The sequence below is a fragment of the Poecilia latipinna genome, unplaced genomic scaffold (genome assembly GCF_001443285.1).
Source record: "Poecilia latipinna isolate Pla-1442-1.1 unplaced genomic scaffold, P_latipinna-1.0 Scaffold1158, whole genome shotgun sequence".
In the NCBI taxonomy this organism is placed as follows: Eukaryota; Metazoa; Chordata; class Actinopteri; order Cyprinodontiformes; family Poeciliidae; genus Poecilia; species Poecilia latipinna.
Window position 1 is genome coordinate 43,618 of NW_015113774.1, and position 22,824 is coordinate 66,441.

At 37.8% G+C, this 22,824-nt stretch overlaps 1 protein-coding gene across 2 annotated transcripts in view; it reads right to left on the bottom strand.

The window, feature by feature from the left end:
* The window catches only part of syt3 (synaptotagmin III), a 60,799-nt gene that overhangs the window by 5,434 nt on the left and 32,541 nt on the right, over nucleotides 1–22,824 (bottom strand). For both annotated transcript variants that reach the window (XM_015053065.1, XM_015053064.1), the window contains exons 7-11: nucleotides 17,015–17,141; nucleotides 9,646–9,864; nucleotides 4,785–4,905; nucleotides 2,942–3,113; nucleotides 1,210–1,339 (exon numbers count right to left, since the gene is read on the bottom strand). In XM_015053065.1, coding sequence (XP_014908551.1) covers nucleotides 1,210–1,339; nucleotides 2,942–3,113; nucleotides 4,785–4,905; nucleotides 9,646–9,864; nucleotides 17,015–17,141 — 769 coding nt within the window. The remainder of the gene's footprint in view (nucleotides 1–1,209; nucleotides 1,340–2,941; nucleotides 3,114–4,784; nucleotides 4,906–9,645; nucleotides 9,865–17,014; nucleotides 17,142–22,824) is intronic.

Here is a 22,824-nt window from a genome sequence, read left to right on the forward strand (position 1 = left end):
AACTATGTATTAAAAACATACTTAAACAACACAATTGTTTATAAATGTAGCTTTGATAGATGTTTGAATATGGTTTCCAGTAACAAAAAAGTGTGTTATGATCGATTAAATGCACTGATACGTCATTGTGCCTGCTAAACATAACGCTGAGTGGAGTGGTGTACCGCTCCAAGATGGCCGCCCTAAATCTCGTCAGCGACAATAGGCGAGAGCGGTCCATGAGGCGTCTATCCTTATATTATGTCTATGCGGACAACAGCAATGGACGACGAAGCAGCTTCTCTTAGGGATTCATTTCTGCTCCAAGAAACGACCTGATTGGACACAGGAAAAAACTATTCCTGTTCCAAGTCTTGCTAAAAGTAGTTGGCTTGTTAGCGAAGGTATTGTAACCTAAAATAGCGTCTCAATGCTTAGCTTGTGGGAGCTAGCATAAGTTCCCAATGCTAATGTCACCGTCCACCGCATTTCTGACTGTCTGATGGTTGAATAACAGATTAAAAACAATAAATAGCTGTTGTTGAGCTCAGATGACTTTTTTTATAATTCAGCAGCAAAAAGGATTTTCTAATTGAAATGCTGGGTTATGTTGTCGATATACAGTTTTTAAGCAATTTCCCCTTGGAGATCAATGAATATATTCTATTATAAACCCTGCAATTAACTTGATTAAAAGTTTTAATCAAGTCCAATCACTAATTAATCATAATTTTCTAAATTGACCTTTTAGCCCACATACTCTTTCAAACTCAAAATTGAAACCAAGTATTGTAATTATGATTTTTAGTTTCATAATTATGACTTTTAAACCAATCTCTTGAATTTTATTTACTTTTCATAACTTTCAGACTGAACATATGTGCAACTTTAAATCTGACAATAATTTGTTTAAAGAATTTTTTTACTCAAAATTAAACAATTAAAAATAGAAACAATAATAAAAATATATTACTTCAAATCTCATGAATGTGATATTAATCAAACTGTCTCATAATTAGGACATTTTGTAATATTTCTGCTCATAAGAAAACAGAAAATTAACAAACTACGAATGAAAAGTGAGGTGTCATTTTCCTACCTACAGATTTTCCCAACACTGAATAAATTAAAGGCTGAATTTTTAAACATTTTCCAGTGGTAGATCATGCCTCTTCATTAAAAGATGAATTAACCATCTGTTATTTCTGAATCAACCATGCGTGTGCGCACCTCAACGAGCTGATGCCAGTGCTCTATTGGTTTCCGAGGGTTTGCCAACATGGCCGCCCAGTGTTCCCTCCCGGGACCGTCGGCGTCGCTGCCCACTCGACACATGCCTATAACCTCGTTGTGACCGATGCTGACAGCGAGAGGAGACAAGAAAGGACAAGTAGAGTTTCACAAAAATGAAGGGAAGCTCTTTTATTGGCTTTGAAGGAGACCTATTATGCAAAATTCACATTTTGAACATTTTTATACTTTCATACAAGTATAAAAACAGTCCAAGTACTTAAAAAAACGACCACTGAGCTGGTTTTTGTCATTAAGTTAATGTTTCCTGGATTTCTGGAAAATCAGCCATTTGAAAAACCTTATAGATGTAAAAATGAAACCTGCAAATGGAAGTTTTATTAATTTAGTGCAGTGCGCTCCAGCAACTGCAAAAATAACGCAGAAAAACTGTTGAACAACTCAAAATGGCTGAAATTCGTCGTTTTTCTCACTCTGTGTCGATTATGCTACACGAAGACCCGTTGCCATAGCAACTGACTGACAACAGCTCCACAAATGTATCAGGACTCGACGCCAAAAAACACGAAAACATTTCCCACACAAACGACAGAACGTTCAGGCTGTTACAATTTAATGTTTTCAGGCTTGCTGTTTATTTTTCTGATGATTAATGTAACTGGTTTCGACCAACCGTTGATTCTGATTGAACACAAACTGTGGTTGATTTGCCAATTTAAACACACACTCTGATCTGTCAGAGTTGGTGTTACGGTCGCCGTTTTTTTTTTTTTTTTTTTTAAATTGAACTGAAACAGACCGAATTCTGCAGCACATCTTCATGTTAAGATGACCAAAGTCAAGCTAGCATAACTGAGCTACTTTGTTCTCCCTCGCTATTTTTTTAAAAACTTTTTCCAGACCTGCGAGATGTAACATCCTTTAACCTGTTACCTAGTTGACAGTTTTTCTCCTATATATTATGTGTAAATTTCAAATTTAGCGCGTTATTTTGATAAATTGACAGCTAAAACCAAAGTTAGTCTTTGTCAGTTAGCAGTTTCTTGCCCTCTAGCAGGGAGATGGACGTTTGTGACGTCATGTTGAAATGTGTCTATATTTGCACATCTGTTTGCAGACATTTAACTTGCGAGTGTAAATGTTGAGTTGGGGGGGGCGGGGTGGCCAGCAGATAATTTGGATTCAAAGTGAGAGGACCCTAAAACAGCACATTTTGAAAAGAGATCAAAATCCTTTCAGTGTGTAGATTGTAGGCGCATCGTAAACTGTTCACATAAGCATAATAGGTCACCTTTAAGCTTTGGAGAAAAGATTGGCAGGGGTTGGAAGGACATCAGGCAGACATGAACACCTATACAGAGGCCAAGTGCTGCGTCTACTCAGCATAACAGGGAGGCGGTGCAATTATACACAAACACATAAAGCAGCCAAGTGACGCTGCAAGTGACTGTGAGATAAACATTGGCAGGGCCGCACGTCTTCCTTCCCCATTAGCATAAATCATGCTTATTCATGAGCTGCCCATCTATGTAAAACAGGGATCATTCAGCAGGAGGGGGGCGTCTTGCAGGAGGCCCCTCGTCATGTTCGACAGCGGGCCCCAAAATCAAACATGCCGCATGCACAGACTTTTGACAAACAGCTGCTTCCCAGTTACGATCAGCCTGTTGTCGAAGCGCCCGGAGCGAGCGGCGACTGAACAGCGCCTCACCAATCATAATCCATCACTGCTATGATGATGGAGACGCTCTCGATGTTTTCATTGGGAATGTCAAACACCAGCGCCTCGTTGTACGTGGGATTCAGCGTGTTCTTCTTAATGGAGGTCTTCCTCTTTTTTAGCCGCCGTCCGTCACATATCAGGGACGCCTTCACGTACGGGTCTGGAGAGAAAAACGGGAATTAGTTGTAGAGGAAGAAGACACACGCAGGATGGAAGCACGGAGCGTGAGATAAGAGTTCACGCGTATCTGCATCTGTCACACATGAAAGCTGGTGAGAATCGAGTCGCCGAGGCAAAGCTGGATTAGCAACACAAAGGGAGGGGAGAAGCAGAACTGGTCGGATCCCGTCGCTCAGTGACAGCAGCCGGGAATAATCACAAGCATCCGAGTTCCTCTACTACGTGTCGGTATCTTCTGATGCTCTTAAATCATGCTGAGATCAATGGGGCAATAATAACAGCACGTAGGCGTAATCTGTTGGTGTGTGCAACAACAAAAAAATCGCTCCCATCTCATGCATTATTTAGTTTCTAATCCTTATTACACCATTTGTTACCTTTCTCTAGACATGCTTTCAGATTGTGCAACATTAAGTAAAACTGGCAACAACATTGAGGGTTTAAATTCAGCGGCTTGCAGAAGTATTCACACCCCTTGATTTCCTCTTGTTACAATGACAACCTTCAATTTGTTTTAGATTTCATATTGTATATAACATTTCTGTAAGTAGATTTGGATTTAGAAGTTGTAATTTTGTCCTAATTTTTTCTTGAAATGTGGTCTGGGGACCACAAAAAAAAAAAAAAAAGAAAAATCAGTCCAGGGTCTGGAAATGGCCCTCGGGCCACACGTTGAGCACCCTTGGGTTTAATCAAAGTTTATCTGCAACTTCTAAGAGATTCAGTCTGGATCTGTGTCATATCGACTCAGATTCCCTTTCTGCATCTTAACCTTTTCCACACTGGCTTATTAGGGCCAAAGTAGGTAGAAAAATTCAGATTTTCTAGCGAATATAAGGAAATTTCTGAGCTCCTAAAATTTGTTAGAAAAAAAACTCAGGAACTCAGAGAGTCATCTCAGAAATTTTCAATAAACAAGGAAATTTTGAGTTTGAAAAGTCAAAAATATTTGACTTTTTAAACTTAGAAAGTTTTCCAACAGTCAAAATCACTTTTCAAACTTAGAAAAATTCCAGCAGTCAAAAATTTTTGACTTTTGAATCAAGTTTTTTCTAGAAAATTTCAGAGATTAATCAGTTTTTTGGTGGACATTTACTCTTTTTTATTATTTAGCCATTGTACTGTACTTCTTTTATCCAAAGGATTCTTCATTTCCTCAATAAGTCCATCTAAACTGTTTCAGCTGTTTTACCCTGAAGGATGGGCAGAAATTTTAACCGCTTCATGTGCAAACTTTGATATAACAATGCCCCCTACTGGCCAGCAGCTGTAACTACAGCATATCAACTCAGTGGGGCTGAATACAAATGCAAGCCACACTTTTAAGATTTCCATTTGTAAAAGAAAATAAATACATAAAATATTCTTTTATCTTTGTAATCCTATATAGCTTTCCTTTATGTATGAAATATATTTCCAACCAAACTTAAAAAGAATCGTAGAAAACAGTGGGAGTTTGCTGTAGACTTAATGACTGGTGTCTAAATGAAATTGTAACGTGTCATTGAATTAGATTATTAAAATCTGATGAGGCTCCAAATGCTTCTAAATTACCACTTCATGGAGAAAGCTTTGAACAAAAGCAGGAGTTTTTAGAGGGAGCCGCTTCCTGTAAATGTGTTGATGACCTCATGATGTGCAGTTTGTTCACCTGAGAAACCTGTCAGGTCCATGGCTTTGAGGTTGGTGGCCTTGATGATTGTAGCGGTGAGTCTGCCTGCGGTGGGCAGGTAACACAGCGAGAAATTAAGCTCCCCGAGATCAGCCTTCTCCTGCAGACAGACACACGAACAGAGATGAGAAGGCAGGTGGAGACGCTCTGATCCGAACAGATTCAGCTGGAAAAAACACCGACGGACACACAGATCTGACCCTGAACACAGATCCCTCTGTCACCAAGGGAGCCTGGGATTCAGCTAAAGGAAAGTCACTTGAGATGCAAGTTGATTGATCTAATTGATTGATTTTCATAAGCGGACAATTTCTGAAAAACCTGAGATTTCACTTGTATCAAGTACAGCTGGATAATAAACCAATAATAATATATATCATCATCTACACATGATCAATAAAGTGGTAAATATTGGCAAATACAATAGAAAAATATCTACACAAGTGTGATATAAAGTGTATGTATGTATAAAATAAATATACACTTAAATTAATAAATAAAACGAGAAAACACATGGAAAAATATTAACTTATAAATAAATCTATAAATGAGCAGTATAATGCAGCTGAAAAAATATTCAACATTCAATCTACAGGACATTCACGTTGATCCAGATCCGTCCAGCATTCTGGGAAATGATCAACCTGTCACGGCTTGCTGAGCTAGCTTGGTGGAATCTACTGACTCACTCATTCTTCGGTTACCTAGCAACAACTTGTTTCAAGTTCCGCCCTGCTTTGGTTACCTAGCAACAACTTGTTTCGGTAAGGCTTTATTTGAAGGGGGGAGGATAAGGCTGACATGACACTGTCATAAACATGACATAACATCTGTCATGAACATCAATAAGCCTTCATGAATATTTATGACTGTTGTCATAAAGCGTCATTCGGTAAATTATGACACTTTTAATACAAAGTTGACATTATTCAAAATGTCTGTCATGACAACTTGACATTAACCAATAAATGATTATTGATATAAATTTGTTATAAAAGTATTACTGACTGCACTTTAAAAATTAGGTATCTTTATGTTATTAAAGGTAAAGTTTAAACAGTAATGATTTCTTAGTTAATGTCAAGTTGTCATAACAAAGACATTTTGAATAATGTCAACTTTGTATTAAAAGTGTCATAATTTACCGAATGACGCTTTATGACAACAGTCATAAATATTCATGAAGGCTTATTCATGTTCATGACAGGTGTCATGTCATGTTTATGACGGTGTCATGACAGTCTTATTCACCCCCCTTCAAATAAAGTGTTACCCTTGTTTCAAGTTCCGCCCAGCTTTGGTTACCTAGCAACACCCTGTTGAGCAGTTTCAGGTTTCCCTGCTGAGCCTCATAGGTGATTAAAAATAAAAAAAATCAACAGTGTGGAATGGAAACTGGACAAAACAGGAAAGGTCACACCACCAATTTGGCACTATTTCAGATATTTAAAGCACAAACGTAATCAATGATTATTAATATTGACTAATATGAGACAATTATAGTGTGATACTATTTCAGCCACACCATCTGGCCGTAGTATTAAGAGGATCACTGTCTTTCCATCACTTATATTTATATTTTAACAGTTTTTTTTCAGCTGTGTTAAACTCTGACTGCATAAACAGATAATTGTGTTTTTCTCACATTATTAAACTTATTCATATTTATAAAATATAACAAAATAGGAACCTGTTAGGTTGCTAACTTAAAAGATGAAAATATTTGAAATACTTAATTCCTCATGAACAAAGATCAGTTCATGCAGAACTACTGTCAGTGATAAAAAAACAAAGATTTTACTGTATGACTGAGTATTAGGGCCACATATTATTAAAAACATGAAATAATGAGATTAAAGTTATGTAAACACAGAAATAACATCATAATATAAAGAGTTTAAATTTGTATGAGACTAAAATCAAAATAAGTGAAACAGTATTCAGAGAATAACGTCAACATTTTAAATTTAAGTCAAAATAATACCAGAAAAAAGTTGTAATATTCTCATAATAAAGTCGTAATATGTGGATCATTTCTCTTTCCTGTTCTGAGATATGGCCGCCATCTTTGTTTCTGTATCAACTGGCTCTGCTTAACGATAACCAGCGACGCCCTCTGCTGGTTGGAGGATAAACTGCAACACTAATATAAGGCATAAGCAGAAGTTATTAGTTAAACGATTGGAATTAATTTCAATCTAATAACTTATGAAATGGCAGTCAATTGTAAGATTTATATTTTTTATCTTCCCTGCCTTCTTCCATTAAAATCCCTGCTTTCCGGTCAGAGTCGCACTCATCAACACTTCCTCAGGTGAAGCACTGATATACACTGATGCTTTAAACTTATTTAATAAATTAGACCCTGGTGCCAACATTTTTAAAGCTCTGCTCCGTCTAATTTGCTAATAGCCTTCCATGAATATTTCATATAAATCAAGTTGGACGTAAACCAATACAAAGTTTGGATTCGGCCTGCATTCGGCCTCCTTCCCAGTAATCTATACAGACTCTCTTTAGATGATTTTTCACACGACCAGACTTTAATCAATCTATCCTGCAGGCTGACTGTTTTCCATACGGACCGCTCCTCCGAGAGCAGAAACCAGACTGGATTTACCGTCGAAACCTGAGCATGCCACCGTTCCGACTGGATCCAGAACCGCCCAGCTGAATCAGAGCAACAGGAAGCAGTTCAGCACTTTGATCAGACGAGATCGGAGGTCCAGTTAAAGCCTCGGGGTCTTAATGCTGGGAGAGGAGTGGCGACTTGTTTGCCTTACATAAATATATTGAGTTTTAGTCTGTTGAACTATTGATCTCAGATTACTGCGAGTGAATCTAATATTTTGAAAATAACTTTCCTGAATGAGGTTTTTGGAATAGAAATGCAAATTATGTGGATTTCTAACTCAAAGAAATCATATAAAACAAACAACAGCTGGATCAGTCTATTTACTGTGGCAGCTGCTGTTTATTAAGGTATTTAACTGGATTAATTAAACTACTTTAAATTGTCTATAAAGTTTAAATTATTTCAGTGCAGATTCAAAACGTAATGCGACGATGGATGCTAGCTTCTGCTGTAGCGCTAAAACAGTTTCCACAGAGCGTATTAATGCATATTAAGGTATATTTTGTTTGATTTATTAAAATAGGCAGTTTTTAGCATTTTTATAGAGGGTTTCAAGTATTTGCTGGTTTAACTATTTGCAGGTAGCTGTAAATAATCTAAATATGAGATAAACCACAGTGAATTTATAATATACTATAATATAATTTATGTCATACAGATTTTTTTAAGTTAGAGTCATCTCTTTCTGCTTTTACTCCAACTAAAGTCAGACTATTCACTTCAGGAAGCCAGTCGTCACTTAATGGCAGCAACTCGTCTCAGCGCCTCTAGTGGCAGGAAGGAGAATTACAAAAACAAACAGTTATGCATAAAAGTGTCTCCTTCAGGACTGAAAAATGTTTAATCAAATTAAAAAATGTAACTGATTAGACTTAATGAAGTTCTTTTTTTCCATTTGCTTCCATTTGAAGGCCAAACAAATTTCAAAACTCAGAATCTTTCACAAAAAAAGTTTTAGCCTGTTAAAATAAATTTTTAAACAACATATTTTATTTAGCTGCCATGTAGGTATCCATATACGTCATTTATTAAACATGACTGAGACAAACAAACAGACGCAGCCATACTGCTACAAGAAAACAGACTTACCAAAAACAAAACACAACAAAACTCAGTCTGAGGAAAGAAAAATTCAGTTGAGTCAGATTATTTTGACGCGGCTCCGGCGCGTTCAGCTACACCAACATTACGCCTTCATGATGAAACCACCACATCTCTGTTTCAATAAATCATTTTGAGCAGCAGGAGGATGTGAGCAGATTGTAAAACACAGCAAACTTTTACAATTTTATAAATTTTTAGTTTTAATTTAGTCATTGTTGGATTATGAGACAAATAAGCAACAGTTTTATTTATGGAAGATGCCCATCATGTGATTTTAACAGATTTTTATCTGTTACACTATGTAGGTTTATTCATTCATTCATTCATTCATCACAGAAAACATAAAATGCTTAACGTTAACACTTTAACGGTAAGATTTACAAAATGAGCTAAATCAGACCTGAGCCATCAGAGACACAAAGACAAATACAATGTCGGTCTTCTATCACCTGAAGAACATTTCCAGGAGTAAAGCACTAATGTTTCAGCAATATCTAGAGAAACTCATGCATTTGTTTTGCTTTAGTCTCATTAATTAAAGCAATAAAGTCTTTACAGGTCAGCCTAGAAAATCAACCCTCCAGCTGCAGCTGATCCAGAACGCTGCTGCTGGCATTCTGACTAAAACCAGGAAGACAGAGCACATCCGTCCAGTTCTGAACGCCTTACTCTGCAGCTTCTCTTCGTCAGAAGAGCCTTTTTAGAAATTTTATAACTGCACTGAAACACACCGAATTCCACAGCACATCTACATGCAAGATTTTCAAAGTCAAGCTAGCATAGTTGACCTACTTTCATCAGCCTCTCTATTTTTTCTTATTTAAAGCATTTCTTGACCTTTCATCTCATTGTAGAAGCTAGTGTTGACAACTGACAAGTAGCAAAGCACTGTTTCACTTTTTTTATGTACATTTAAGATTTAGCTTGGTATATTGATAATTTAACAGCTAAAACCAATGGTAGTCTTCATTAGCAAGCAGCTTTTTGCCGGGACTTTCGCCCATGACGTCACGCTGCAACATGTTTATAAAACTGAATTTGACTAACCAACACAACCTTCGAGTCACACGGACTCTGAGCGTTTCTCGGTTCGTGTCTTACCGCCGTTCCCTCCACGATGTCCCTCCAGATGGGTTTGTCCCCGCTGCCCTCGCTGAAGTCCAGCAGGTTGTCCACCACCACCTGACCTATCAGGTCGTGTCTGGAGAAGCGGTCGAAGTCGTACACGGAGAAATGCAGCTTCCTGGAATGTAGCTCGTTCAGCGGCACGCCGAACTGGAACGTCTCGTTGAACACTGGGTTTAAGGTCTTTCTGTGGACCTGAGAGACACACCGGCAAATTTAGAAAACACTCAGAGGAAATATAGCCTTTTAAATATGGTGTGATAGATGAGAGGAGCATGCTAATTTAATTGAAGTTTTAAAAGTCTCCTTTAGAGGAAAATTATCCGCTACATACTGCTCATCAAGAACTATTCTGACAGGATGCATCAGCCATAAAACTCACTACTACTAACGTTTATGAATCTGAAAAGATGCAATTAAAATCTATATTTCTCCAGAGAAAATAATTATTCCTCAGTGGAAAACTTTCCCAGAAGTGGACACCTCAGCAAAGTCATCCCAAAGATCAGACCGAGCGACATCTACAGGTTAATCAGCATCTTAAATAAAAATATTTAGAAAAAGACTGAAGGAGAAAGGGCAAAGTTGCAGCTTTAGGAAACTCGAAAAACTTGAACAGTAAAGATGTCTGATCGCAGCTACGTTGGTAGAAAAACCCCAAACGTTTCATACAAACTGTTTAGATGATGCCCTTTGAATACTTTTTACCTTTCTTCTTTGAAAACTTTCATGTTTTTTGACTCAAATTCGATTTGTTTATGTTGTTCTGTTTGCCTTAAAAATCACATTTGGCCAATTTAAACGGCATTTATCGGTATAATTAGACCAGATTGTTGAGAAAAGTGAGATCTTTAAAAAATGAGCAGTAAAAATAAAAGGCTACATGTAATAACTATTTAAATAAAACAGTTTAATTGCTTCAATACTTTTAACCACCTGCTATTAATAATTTTACTGCCCTCAGCAATTATGAAATGGACACAGTAAATAGAAAGAGACGTATTCAGACCCTCCTCCTCGTATTCATTAATAATTGCCTCTGGCCAGGAGTCCAGACGAACGCCGGGTTCATGCTAAATAATTACACAGTAACTTGAGAGCTGCATTGTATGGCATCAGCCCTGATTATTAAATAATCATTCTGACATTTGAGTCTTTCCATTGATTACTTTGTTGCAGTTTCAGAAGCGAGCCGAGGTTCCTCAGAGGAAAACCAGAGACTTTTTTAAGACAATCATCACAGTTTGTACCTTCGTCTCTCCAGCTAAAACACACAGAAAAAAAAACATTTCCCTGGGATTCATGTCTTTTAAAACACGCTGAGTTTTCACTCCGACTGCTGTGATGATTGATTAAAATATCCAACAAGTGTTTGCTTTGTCCTTTCCTCTCGCCGTGCCTGTGGCGAAACACAAACCTTTTTTATCCGAAACATTTTGGAAACATAAGCGGCACCGGTTTCTGGAAACCTGTTGAGAATTCGACTGAAGAGAAACAAAACCATCACTGGTGAAAATTTCTCCGCTTCACCGATCAGTTGTCTCCGTCTGTCAAAAATTTGCATTAGTTTAGTTTAGAGTTGCTTTTGTACCGTAATAAATGGAACATTGACCAACATATTTAATGATTTTTATGATTGACAAAATGTAACGTTTATTACTGGTTTCTCAAACTGTAGGTTGTTTTAATGACTTTCTATCTTAGAGTTGTGAACTATAAATGTGCTCTAAAAATTAATTTGATTGATTGATAAAAAAAATAGACCTGTCACAATAACACATTTTGTTGAACAGTAAATTGTCCCAGAAATTCATAATATTGTTTTGAGACCATTTTGAAGTAATATTAAAGTAATACAGCACAGCCTCTCTAAGATCAATAAACTTTAAATTCTAATTAGCATTTAACACTGGAAATGGAAAACATTGTAAATATCCAAAATAAATAAATCAACAAATAAAATGGACACTGAAGTCTCTGTAAACAAAATTATTCTTCAAAAAGAGAAGCAAGTTGAGACCAAAGCACCAGACTTTGGTGGAAATAGAGACATGAGAAGAAAAAACAATTATGGAAATGGAAAATATCATGCAATTAATTTATTTATTGCTTATTGCAACAAGCTTACCAACAAATTACAGTTTGGAGGTATATATTATAATATCTTGTTGGACAATGACTGTTTTAGTGAAACTTGAATTTTTAAAGTGAACAACACTTTCAACAGTGTTGTTCACTGCTTAATATGGACTCAGAATATGATATCTTCAGTAATTTTTCATGGATTAAAGTGGAATAAATGTGACAAAATTCTGGAAAAAGATTTTCAAAGGAACCTAAAAATGGCTTCATAAATTGTGGATTAAGTCTAAACTCCACACCGACTCATACGTCAAGTTCAAGGACCTTTTAATGTCAGAATAATTCATAAATACAAAATAAGTGGCTTACCAGACAGGAAAAACAATCATTTGGAAATGTATGGGCCAATACACTGAAAATGAACAAAAAAAGCAGCCAAAGTTCAGAGAAAACATTAAAAGACCCCCAGAGACCCTCAACTATTGATCAAAGATCATAAGAAAGTCTGGCTGCCTGGTTGGAGAGGAGATAAAGAAAAGACGGATGACTCACGGATGAAAAGTGCATTTAAACCTTAACCCATGGCCTGACCTTATTCCTGTGCCGGAAGGATAAAAATGAATTTCTTTATTCCATTTTGGAGAGAATGATCAAAACAAATCCACTGAATTGAAGCAAGAAGTTTAAAAGGGAAGGTTCTCATTTCTCTTTTTATGTGACTGTGCTCAAAACTTCTTCATCTTTTCCAGGTCAACTAAAAGCTCAAATGAGAAATAAGATTGCTGATTTCATTTGTAACATTTTCCTGAACCTCATCTGCCTTCAAACTCCTCCAATTCAATCAATCAAAGTTTATTTTTATAGCACATTTCAGCAAAAAGGCAGTTCAAAGTGCTTTATATCATAAAAACACAAAAAACATTACATTTTTCCAAAATGTTGTCTAGTGTTTCATTAATTACAGTACAAAAGCAAATCTAAACAGGCGGGTTATTAGTCTAGATTTAAAGAAACTCAGAGTTTCGGCTGTTTTGCGATTTTCCGGAAGTTTGTTCCAGATTTGTGGTGCGTAGAAGCTGCTGATGTTCCTATAAATCATCAGAATCATCAAGTAAATCACCAAATTGGGATAGATTTGCTGGAAAAGCCTTTGGTATAAATCTTGTCGAGGAGTAAACACTCACTACCTAGCTTCGGTTGCTAGGTAACGGGCGGAGTTCCGCTGGGGTTGCTAGGTAACGGGCGGAGTTCCGCTGGGGTTGCTAGGTAACGGTTCTTTGCTGGGTGAGGCTCAGTGCCGTTGGGGTTTGTGACTTTGCATTTGGAAGGTTTTTGAAACGTCACATGACTTTCCAGACACCAACAGAAATGAAAACGAAGACTTTCCACCACAGCGGGTCTGTCAGTCCGGTTTATCAGCACCTGATGGTCGCCAAACATGCGTCTGATGGCGAAGCGCCGGCTCTTAGAAACACAAACCCCTCCGAACATCTTTCTGTGAGCCGGCGTCACAATCAGTCGGCGGGGTGCGTGATAAAAGAGCTCCAAATATGAAAGGTGTAAAATTTCAATGTTAATGAGGGTGTGATTGAAATTAAACAATCAGACACACTTCAAACAAAAAAAATGGGAGCCACATTATGTAAATTACAGAAGCATTCATGGTTTTCAAAGGCTGAGGGATCTTTTGTTGCACGCAAGAGACAGCTGAACAAAAGGCGAAACCAAGAGGGAGCTTCTTCTAACGGCTACAGCTTCATCGGAGACGTTAGCTTCTGCTTTTCACTCTGTCCCACTTCTGTGACTGTTCCAGTGGTGTTTATGGATACAACTTCACTGCCATATATCACATTTGGAAGTAGTTATGTTGAGTTTCTCCACAGAGGATAGCTGAGACAGAGGGAGGTTGATTCTTTGGAGCAAAAGGAACATTTTCTGATACAGAATATCCTGAAATGTTCTCAAATATTACCTCAAGCCGGGTGGGAATTATACGACAGCTAGCGAAGGTCTGACTTAATATTTTTCCAAATATAAAAGCTCTTCAGTAAACTGTTTTCTTGTTTTAGTTTAAAGCCAACCAATTCTTGAACAAGTTAGGATAGGTCAATGGTTTACACAAAACATGTTCATAAGATTTTTGCACAAAATAATTTTTAGATAATGAGATTTTAGTCTACTCAGTTCTGCTTCTTGTTGCTTTAAATCCAAATAAGCTGCTGCCTCCAACTCAACATTTACACTCAGGTGAAAATGGCTACAAACAGATGCACAATTATACAACCATAGTTATTTGAAAAGCAGAAGTGCAGCCTCCTGCACAACCAACAAGAATGCAGCAAGTGGTTTCTGGATGGTAAGTCAACAATAAAACCCTCGTCTTTTCCAGCCACCATTGTAAACCAAAAGTCATGGAGCTCTGCTGGGGTTGCTAGGTAACAGGGCAGAAGGTGCCCTGTTACATTCGGGAGGCTTGTGAAACTAATCATTTTCCAGACACCAAAAAATATCAGTTGTTTTTTTAAGCACTTAGAGTTGAGACCCAAAAATGTGCAAAATGTAAATTTTGCACATTTTTCACATTTTTGAACCAGACATTCCATTTTAATGTCTGCCATCTGTACGGATTACAATGAACAAACTATTCTGGTGCAAGGCAGCAGAAGCTGACTAACAGCACATTGTACTGAGACGAGTCCCCAAATCCAGCCCTCCAGAGATCCTGGAGTTTTAGAAGCACCCCTTCTTCAACACACCTAATCAGGATGTCATTCAGCTCTGCAAAGGCCTGGTAACAAGCTATTCATTTGATCCAATGGTGCTGGATAAGGGCTGCTTCAAAAAGCTGCAGGATGGCAGCTCTGGAGAACCCCACATCTACTGGAAATGGGTCCTATTCAGCTTCTCAGTCCCGTCCTGGTGATTGGCACATAGGAAATGAAAAAGTCTGACATTTTTCCAATCAGTAAACACATCTTACCTTTAAATTCATGCTAATCTTCAGGGTTGATGTTGTTACACAAGGAACAAGACTCAAAGTTAGTTAGCTACTTTTAGTATCAATGAGGTGCTAAAACCTTAAAAGTAAAAAAACATTTCTGTGGAGTCATATTAGTCGTTCATTAGAGCAAAGCTAGAGAGAGAAGGACTTCTGTGAGTCTGCAACCTACGAGCAACAGAGTCAGGTTTACCAACTGGTACAACTGACCATGTGTTTTCTAAAGCCATTATTAGTAGAAGAAGAACTGAACAGCATCAGATCTGTGGCGTAAAGCTGCTGGAAGAAAGAACCAGACATTCTGAAACTGAACCAAGGGATGTCATAAAACAACAACGGTGAGTTTTATCTGGTTAGTGGGGACATATTGTGTAAAATTCACTTTTCACACGTTTTAAAACTGTTATTTTGAGTCTCAATTGCTTCTAAAAACAAACCAAAGTGCTTAAAACAAAAAACAACCATCCACCTGTTTATGTTTTTTGCCGTCTGGAAAATGAGCTGGTTCAAAAACACCCGAAATGTAACGTCACATATCAGCAGACACTGCCTGTTGCCTAGCAACCCCAGCAGAGCTCTGCCCCGTAACCTAGCAACCCAAGCTGAGTGCCAGTAGCTTTGGTCAGCTGATTTTACTGCTGTACAATGGCTGCTGGAACAGACAAGTGTTTTGTTGTTGACTCACCATCCAGAAACCACTTGCTGCATTCCTGTTGGTTGTGCAGGAGGCTCTACTTATGCTTTTCAAAGATGTACAGTTGCATAATTATACATCTTTTTGCAGCCATTTCCACCTGAGAGTGTAAACATTGAGCTGGGGGGCATGGCCTGCAGCAGATTATTTGGATTTATAGTGAGAAGATGCTCTAAAACAGAATGATTTTGAATATGCAGTGAACATGTTTTGTGTAGACCGTAAGCCGATCCCAACCTGTTCAAGGAAGCTTAATTGGTCACCTGTGGCAACCAATAGGCCCAAACAACCTCTCAGTTGTTTCCACTCTGGACAAACCAGAAGGAAAGATGAGTTTATTAAACCTTGGATCTTTATGAAATGCTGCATTGAAAAGTATTGTTATTTTTTATTAATCTGTTGTGTTTATATTATAGTTGCAAAGGTAAAGCACCTCCGGCCATTTGCTTTAAGCTCAAAGTTATGCAGGTTCCCATTCACTCTGACAGTTTCCACAACGCAACTAAGATTCTCTGAAGGGAAAATTCATTTAACATTCACTTTTCTGCACCAGCAACAGAAAGCAGCACCATCTTTATATTAAATATGAACCAAAACTACAAATGAAGGGAACATAACCCCTCCAATAAATAATTTTTACCTCTTTTAGCAGGACTACTCGTCTTAATTAGACTTTCTGTTCCCTCTAACTTTAGATCTACAGTGTATTTTTTATCCACAGCCGTCATCTTATTTAGTTTTTAATGACATCTCAGAGGCACTGAAGCATCACATTTCAGAGTTTATCAATTCACTTTGTTCAGGTCTATCAGTAGCTTGTTCACTGCTCTCAGATTGCTCCAGTTTTACGTCGTGACTTATGGTATCATTACAATACGGCATCCAGCAGGGCTCAATTCCAGGTTTTTCTTTTTGTGCATGCTACCTCTTAGGTCAGTCTCTGGTAAGTATAATATTCATTTTCATCGTTTCTCAGATAATCTCAAATGTTGGTTTTTACCTTGTAAAAACCAACATTTAGACATAAAGTCATGAATGGAAACTTTTTTTTTAGTTTAAATGAACTATAGCAGATTATTATCCTCATTAAAACTGATTTTCTCAACTGTCCTAATATTTGTTTGGTCCAATAGCATCAAACTGTTGCCCTTTTGTTGGAAGTAGAATAAAAAAGGAAAAGGTTTACCTTCCTGAAAATTTATTTGGCCAAATGTGAAAAGTAATCTGGATTTGAACAACCTCACCAAAAACAGCCCAATCTGGCAACACGGTTTCTGAAGAGCGAGGCGTTTCGCGTCGCTGTAAATCAATCTGATCTTGATCTGCTTTCCCTCACACCAGACTGAAGAGTCTTCAAACCCCAGGAAAATGTGCCAGTTATCTGCAGTTCTCATCTGAAGCACATTATCCAGCATAAATTGTGCCTCAGACTTGATTAGATGGGATTACATTAGTGGCACTGTGTAATTCTCCATGGGTTGTTAGAGCAGAATGAAACTGGTGGGAAAGTGTTTTCCTTTCACCGGAATAACAGCCGATTCCCGACGAGGACGGAGGCGAGCGGGACGCACCTTTGTCTGGAATTTCTTCTTTCTGTCTGGCAGTAGGTAGATCTTCACGTACGGGTCGGAGAAGCCGTTGGCGTCCTTCGCTGGCAGGTCCAGAGCTTTCAGTATCTTAACCACCAACTGCTCCGTGCTGAGACGAGGAGAAAGCAGAACCGAATTATCCTTAAAGTAAGACATGGAGTCAGGGCTTGCACAACAAACACGCTGAGACTCAGACAGGATTAGCCCACACACAAACACCGAAACACCTGTGCTGAACTCGTGCACACAAATTGGAGTGGGAGGGTTGAGAGTCTCTGGAGAAGAAGAGACGGAGCAAGAATAGCCGGCGAGTGTTTGTGTGCGCCATCTCCAGAGCTGCACCGTCAGCAGAGCTAAATGAAAGCTCAGTGAGCGCAGAAGTACAGAGAGGCATACAGAACGGAGCTCGTTTATTATCTTTAACGTCCTGGGATGAGCCTTACGGATGCACCGGTCCACTTTATCCACTTCTGATACCCATTAGTATCGACCGACACCGATCCGATACAGAAAACCAGGCTGACCTGACTGAAAACGCTTTTTTCTTAAATAAAACACAGACAGAAATGCATTAAATTACAAATTTATCTGATAACTCTGCACCAAAACAGGAAAACTTTACAGGATTTGAACCAGGTGGAGGTAAAGCCACATGAGGAGTTTTGGGTTGAACATATTTATAGACATGGTTTTCTTTATCTTAAATGCAAAATGTATGTATGTTTGTACAGTTTTGACTCAATTACTGCTCTAAATACGTTGTTCTTTCAACAATTTGTATTTTTTTTGAGTTGGTATGCTCCAGTTAACGATTAATCGATTGTTTCATTAACCGATTAATCACGATTAATCATTTCAGCCCTAATCTAAAGAAGACTTTGTTCACGGATAAGACTCGGAATGAGTTAAACTGAACTCTGAAAAAGCCACTCAGACCAGAAACCTTCAGGTGGCGGATCACGACGTTGTGCCCTGCAGCTATTCTTACTTCTCCACACAAAAACATGTTGAAAGGTTGCACACATTAGTTAGAAATTGGACAATCAGCAGCCTTTGTATAAAAATAGCCTAACAGCCCCTTTCTGCACAAACACACAAACAACTGAGCAGGACTGAAAATATCTCTGTCACGCAAACAAACATAAGATCTCCGCGCGGGCCGGCGCTGATGTCTGCACATACGAACGCTTCGCCGTTTATTATGCATTTAATTACCAGATGAAGATGAGGACAGCTCGGAGGCTTTTAATCAGACCTCGTTAGGCTGCGTCTCCATGTGTTAACGAGGCTGTCAGCACTTCATTTGCTGCTGTACAGGGGGCCGGCGTGAGCTGGAGGCTGAGGCCGGATCAGCGGGGCAAACGGCAGACAGTGACCTGCAGCAGCTGCAGCGTCCGCAGGATGTGTGTTGACATCAGAGCCGTGGAGAATCTGGACAAGCGTTTACCCCCGACTCACATCCAGCCACATAAACACGCAGTCAGGTCGAATCAAGATGATGCTGCACCATGCTGCGCTTCAGGATAAATGTTTACGTTTTCTAATTAATTAACCAGATTAATAATAACTGGAAAGAAAAGGAAACTAATGCAATGAAGCATCTTTATTAGCAGGGTTTGTAGATTTCTTCCACAGGAAAATTCAAGCAGGAGATAAAAACAAAGACTACTTTAATTTACTTTAATATTAATTTATTGCTTTTTTAACAGTGTTTTATGATTGTATTCTAGATTCTACAGCTAAACTTTGTTTTGAAACATCTCTCACACCCTGTACACCTGACTGATCCCAGAACAAAACGCTAATTAAAAATAAATAATATAACATTATCATATAAAATATAAATCTACGTTTACTTTATTTCAGTTACACATACCAGTAAGTAATTTAACTCGTAGGAATAATAAATATTCATTACATCAGTGGTGTTTTTTTTTTTTTTTTTTTTTTAATTTTTTTTTCTTCGGAGGCCAAAACTGACAAAATTCATAAAACTCAAAATGCTGCTTGATAATAAGCAAAATTAATAATGAAATCCCAAAATTCTGACAAATTTAAATTACCTGCGGGCAACAAGATTCAATAAACTGACAATGTTAAACTTAGTTAATTGTGTTTTTTTTATTTTTATTTTAATGCTTGATAATAAACATGAAATCTAGATATCCTTAAAGATCCAAAACATAAAGAGGCTCCAGATTGTTGCCTTATTAAAAGAAAAACAGATCATTTCCTAATTTTGGGGTCATCAGTTGGCCAAATTTTTAGTATTTGATTTGTGTTCAGGGGCCAAACAAAATCATTTTATGGGCCAAAAATGGCCCCCGGACCACAGGGTGGACACCCCGGCACTAAAACAATCCAAACAAATCGGGTTGGAGCCGGGCAATAAATCAATAACAATATCAATCAATCAATCAATCATGATAGACACATGATAGATATTGTCCAACAGAGTGTTTAATAATTTCACTGAACTCCGATCCAAAACCGCACAGCATTCTGGGAGATGTAGGCAGAGGAAAGACCTTAGCTGCTCAACTTCACGGCTAGCTAAGCTAAGTTGGTGGAATCAACTCACTCACTCTTTGGTTACCTAGCAACTCACTCACTCTTTGGTAACCTAGCAACAGCCTGTTAGCTTGCCCTGTTCCAGGTTTCACCTTATAACTGCTTAAAAATAAAAATAACTGTGTGGAGTTGAAGGAGAAAACGACAATAACAGTTTGAGATATTAAAACAAAAATCTAATCAATAATTATTGACTGATATGAAACACTCATATTGTGATCAGTTTTTCAGCCGTATCGACCAGTTCCAATAAACGACCTTCAAGCAGAATATATTTTCTTTCTGTGTATGTTCTCTTAATCTTAAGACTTGTATTTGATTTGTTTATGCCAGAATTTTAAAAATATATCTAAAAATGTTCTCGCTACATTTTCTGGTATTTAGAAACAGTTTGTTCATTTTAACCAACACTAAAACACGACTTTTTATAGGCACATGAAAGCATCTTGTTTTAATGATAATGTTTTCCAAATTAATGCAAATTATAACATTATATTGCATTTATTACAAAATATCAAACACTTTCCAAACCTTGGAAACATAAAATTGAAATTAAATCATTTTTAAGGAGCTGTGTTGGAGAATAACTCAGGATTTCCTGATGTCTCCTCAGAGTGAATTCTCCTATCGCAGCTCCAACAGGCTCCGCCACCTTATTCCTGGCAGACTCACGGAAAGCTCGCCGTTATTCCCGCTGTGGAAACGTGTCAGCTTTTAATAGAAATGCGTTTCCCGGAGGACTGGAGCAGGTCTGACATCGACTGTTAGCGGGTCTCACACATTAACGCACCAATCCCATCGCCAGGTGACTGTTTGCAGCAACGCCAACCTTTGTTTTTTACTCCATACCTACAGAGACAGACGTCATCTGCCGACTTAAACGAGACGCAGGAATGGTTTTGTTTTGCCGTTTCCTCCATTAGGCTAATTCTCTGTCCTTTGATGATGCGTCGGCAGGTTGCTGCTCAAACCGGCTCACATATATAATTCATGAATGAAGCGGTCGCACCCTTTCATTTCTCCAACCATCAGCACTTTCACGCTTTGCAATGTTTCAACATGTCAGGGCAGGAAGGCATGCAGAGCTGCCCCCCCCCCGCAGACCCGACATGCCCTTCAGATCCAGCAGGGCTGAGAACCGCGATCACCATTTAGCAGATCGGTTCGATAACGATCAGTGTGACACCAACACCTCAGCCCAAAAGTAAAGGATGTTCAGCATAAATACGTCACATACTGATGGCATAACCGTTATGGTCAGGTTAGCATTAGCTTCACCGCAGATAGACAAAAATTTAGTTAATTTCCATCAAGTAATTCTGAAATTTTGAAATTAATCTCTGAGATTTTCTAGAAAAAATATGAAAATTTCTGAGCTTCAAAAGTCAAACAGTTTCTGAGTTGGCAAAGTTGAACATTTCTGACTTTTCAAATTGAGAAATGTCAATTTAAGCTCAAAATTTAAGTTTTTTTCTAAAGAAATTTGAGTTTTTGAGCTCCAAAAGTAAAGAATTTGCAAAAAAAAAAAATGAAATTGAGATTATTCTGAGACAATTCCTAGAAAAAACTTATAAATTTCTGACAGTAAAGAATTTGTAAGAAAAAAACCCTGCAGAAAGTCTGAGATTAGGCTCAACATTTCAGAATTTCTTCTAGCAAATTTTAAACTTTTCAAACTCAGAAATTTGAAACGTTTTTTCTAGAAACTTTATGAGCTCAGTCTCAAACTTTCTGAGTAACAAACTCCATTGGCAGATTATTTCATTTATGGTAAAAATGTATTAGTTAAATAATGAGACTAATATCTTTTTCAGTAAATATTAATTATTGAATAAAACAACCTCCCATTTCCTGCTGAAAATTAATTATATGTCAGTTTTGTCTTATTTCATGTGTACTAAGATATTAGCACTAGAAACTAGACCAAATTTACTTTGCATGTTGTGCTTTTGCATGCAGGCCTTTTGCTGACCAACTATTTGAACCTTTCTGGTGGAAAACCCAGAACGGTTCCCTAGCTTTGCTGCAGAAACGATCTCCTCCTTCAGGAGCGTTCAGGGATTCAGTCCTGCTGCTTCGCGCTCACATATCCATCATGGCCGCCGTGTCAGAGACTCCTTTGATCTCTGCTTGGTGTAACTGTGGAGGTCAAACTTCTTCAGTCATTTCACACATGACTCCGATGCAAGAGGAAGGAACCTCGGGCCGAAGGACGAGCCAGTGTCGGTCTGAATACGTTTCAAGACTCCCACTGTGTCTTTTCAGATTATGTTTTCATGGTTTCTCCATTAACATGAGACCCTCTTTAAACCACTTCTGCTCCTTCACACGTAACCCAATCAAGCAAGTCGGTGAAAGCTTTCACAGCGCTGCAGGGCATCGCAGAATCAAAGGGAGTGGCTGGTGTTGTGCATAAAATGTGGGTCGGACTTCCAGCATTGTCTTAAAAACGGCAGACAAGCCGCGGTTCGCACTGGAAAATCCAACCCGTTTCAAGGTAATCAAACTTTTCCAGCACCACACTCACTGACCGTCACTGTTTCTAATGAGAATATTCAACAGGGGTAAGGTTAAGTAAAATATAACAAAACTTTATGCTTTGAAAAGTCTCACACAGCATAAACAACAAACTGGTCCGAGAAACTAATTTACCAAAAAATGCCCCAATTTCAACAACGTTGTTTAACGTATGAAATATGAGACGATCAATAAGTTATTGATCCATGAGAAATAACAAATATCCATCACATTAAAACAGATGATGTTAATGACATTCCTGCTCAAATTAAATGCTTAAACATAATATACAAAGAAAGTTACAAATAAATCTCTAAAAACATGTTCTTGGTAAGCTGTGTAGCATTTAAAACTGAGCAATAAATATTAAAAACAGAAAAAAACTTAGTAAACAGAAATAGGTTTGGTAATTTTAACTAACCAAAAACAAGAAAAGTTTAGTTTGAAGCAACTTCAGACTTTTCAGGAAAAATTTTCAAAATTCTGAGAAAAAAAGAAAAATTTTAATTCTGAGGGAAAAAACAACAACTCTGTCTTCTGATCTCAGATATTTAAAGTGAGACTTCTGAGAAATAAATTCATAATTCTGAGGGGGGGAAATCACAATTCTGAAAAAATAAAATAAAATAAAATTTAAATTCCAAGGCAAAAAAAAAAAAAAAAAAAAAAACAAAATTTTGGAAAAAAAAAAATCTAAAAAAAAA